This window comes from Chelonoidis abingdonii, unplaced genomic scaffold (assembly GCF_003597395.2).
Source record: "Chelonoidis abingdonii isolate Lonesome George unplaced genomic scaffold, CheloAbing_2.0 scaffold0987, whole genome shotgun sequence".
NCBI lineage: Eukaryota > Metazoa > Chordata > Testudines > Testudinidae > Chelonoidis > Chelonoidis abingdonii.
Genome location: NW_027425248.1, coordinates 1 through 2,593, shown reverse-complemented (window position 1 = coordinate 2,593; position 2,593 = coordinate 1). Strand labels below are relative to the sequence as shown.

Sequence of the window (2,593 nt, the reverse complement as noted above, 5' to 3'; positions counted from 1 at the left end):
AGCAACGCCCCTCCCAGCCTAGCAACGCCCCTGCCAGCACGCCCCGCCCATCTCTCCCCTGTCCCGCTCGCAACGCTCCCCCTGGGGCTGCCGGAGGCCTCGTGCAAGCTTCTGCCCGCCCCCCCGCCTGCCTCAGTTTCCCCACGTGGCTAGTAGCTGCCGTGGGAGACCCGGGGCTCTTTGTGGCCCCTAATTCCTGCTGCCCCAGAGCTGGGGGGGCTGAGATCCGGCCAGGACGCCTGGGTCCCATCTGTGCTCAGGGAGGGGTCTCATGGTGGGGGGAAGGGAGCAGGGAGAAGCCAGGACGCCTGGGTTCCCTGGGCGCTGGCAGGGCGGGGGGCTGGGAGCCCGGACGCCTGGGTTCCTTGGGCGCTGGCAGGGCGTTCCTCCCACGCCCCCAGGGGGAAGCAGACTCATCGCTTTGCGTGGGACGGTTTCGGTTTCCCCGAGGACGAGGAACCGGCCCCCGCCCGCACAGATGACAAGTGACCTGCCCTCAGCCCTCCCTGGCACCGCCCCAAAGAGCTCACACAGCACCCGGGAGCAGCTAAGGAAATATCTACCAGCCGAGCTATCTGCACACAACAGAGGGGAAACCGAGGCACACAGCCACAGAGAGGCTTAACTGCAGTCACTTGGCGGGTGAGTGCTGAAGAACCCAGGAGTTCTGGCTCCCAATCCCCACTGCTCTAACCACCAGACTCCACTCCCCTCCCAGAGCCAGGGAGAGAACCCAGGAGTCCTGGCTCCAAGCCCCCCCTGCTCTAACCACTAAACCCCATGCCCCTCCCAGACCCAGAGAGAAAACCCAGGAGTCCTGGCTCCCTGCTCTACCCCTTCCACGGGGTCCCTGTATAAACAGCCCCCGCACTCCACCCCAGAGGCAGCCGCATCACTGGCTTCTGCTCACACGCCTCTTCCTCCCCAGCCATGCTGGCCCCCCAAGATTTCCAAACCTTCGTCTTCTTTGACCTGGAGACCACTGGCCTGCCCCGGGACCGCCCCCGCATCACGGAGCTGTCTCTCTTCTCCCTGCACCGCCGCTCCCTCCTGCAGCGTCCCCCGCAGGACGCACCCACCGGTGCCCCCTGGCTGCCCCGTGTCCTGGACCAGCTGACCCTGTGCATCGACCCCCAACAGCCCTTCACCCCGGAAGCCGCCTGCATCACGGGGCTGAGCCAGCAGGACCTGGAGGAGAATGGGAAGCGGGGCCTGGACCAGGCCGTGGCTCAGGCCCTGGAGGGGTTCCTAGCCCGCCAAGCCCCCCCGCTCTGCCTGGTGGCCCACAACGGCTTCAGCTATGACTTCCCCCTGCTGCGGACGGAGCTGGCCCGCGTGGGGGTTGAGCTGCCCCCTGCCACCGGCTGCCTGGACACCCTGCAGGCCATGAAGAAGCTGGGCCTGGGGGGCGAGGGGGGGTACAGCCTAGGGGCGCTCTTCCAGGGGCTCTTCGGGAGGGACCCCGACAGAGCGCACTCGGCCGAGGGAGATGTCCGCACCCTGATCGCCATCTTCCTCACCAAGGCGCCACAGCTGATAGGCTGGGCGGTGAGGAATGCCCGGGACTGGGGGGATGTGACCCCCATGTACCTCCCCACCATGCAATGAGCATCCTGCGCTGGGAGGGGAGTGGGGTTGGAGCCTGGACTCCTGGGTTCTCTCCCCGGCTCTAGGAGGGGAGTGGGGTCAGGTGGTTAGAGCAGGGGGGCTGGAAGCCAGGACTCCTGGGTTCTCTTCCCAGCTCTGGGAGGGGAGTGGGGTCTAGTGGTTAGAGCAAGGGACCTTTGAGCCAGGACTCCTGGGTTCTCTTTCTGGCTCTGGAAAGGCAGTGGGTTCTGCTGGGTTAGAGTGGGGATGTGGGGCTGGGGGCCCGGACTCCTGGGTTTCCTGCAGACACCTCTCTCCATTCATTAGCTCATCCAGGGATCTGGGGTGGGATAATGAAATTATTTTAGTGAGCAACTGATTTTAATGGCGGGGGAAAGCTCCCCCACCCATTTTTCCTGTTAATAAAGACACTCCAGTCTCTGAGCCGCATGCTTTGCTGAGTTGAACCTTTGTGTCGGGTTTGGGGCCCTGGGGGAAATCGGAGTGCAGGTGTCCACCACGTGACTGTCACCCCAAAAGACTGCAGTTCCCAGGTCCACCAGCAAGGGCAAAGGGTCCCTGTATTAACAGCCCCTGCGCCCCACCCCAGACGCAGCTGCATCTCTGTGCTGGGTATAAAACCCCCACCCCAGAAGCCGCCGCACCCCAGCCCTGGAAATCAGACTGGAGAAGCATTGAAAGGTTTTCCTTCTTTCTCTTTTTATTTGGTTTTTGTTCTCTATATTTTTGGGGGGGCGCTGGCGGGATGGGGGGGCTTCGCTGGTATATTAGCGTGTCCTTGTCTTTACTTTGTCGCCGTCAGTTTTCTTTTGGCGGAGATGGGAGGAAAAATAAATCTCACGACACCGAGCGAGGGGGCCTGAACGAACGAACCAAAACTCACGAGCACAGCACGACTTGGAGCGCAGACATGGCATATAGAAATATATAGGCGGGGCGAGGGGGGGCTGCATGGGGGGGCTAAGAGGGGAAGGGATGGAGACAG

General features: G+C 63.0%; 1 protein-coding gene across 1 annotated transcript; it reads left to right on the top strand.

Moving 5' to 3' along the window:
• Positions 1-310: 310 nt before the first annotated feature.
• Positions 311-2,031, top strand: TREX2 (three prime repair exonuclease 2). The gene is made up of 2 exons (XM_032798508.2): positions 311-642; positions 929-2,031. Exon 2 carries the CDS (start codon positions 931-933, stop codon positions 1,606-1,608), a length of 678 nt encoding a protein of 225 aa, XP_032654399.1. The 5' UTR covers positions 311-642; positions 929-930; the 3' UTR covers positions 1,609-2,031.
• Positions 2,032-2,593: the final 562 nt, after the last annotated feature.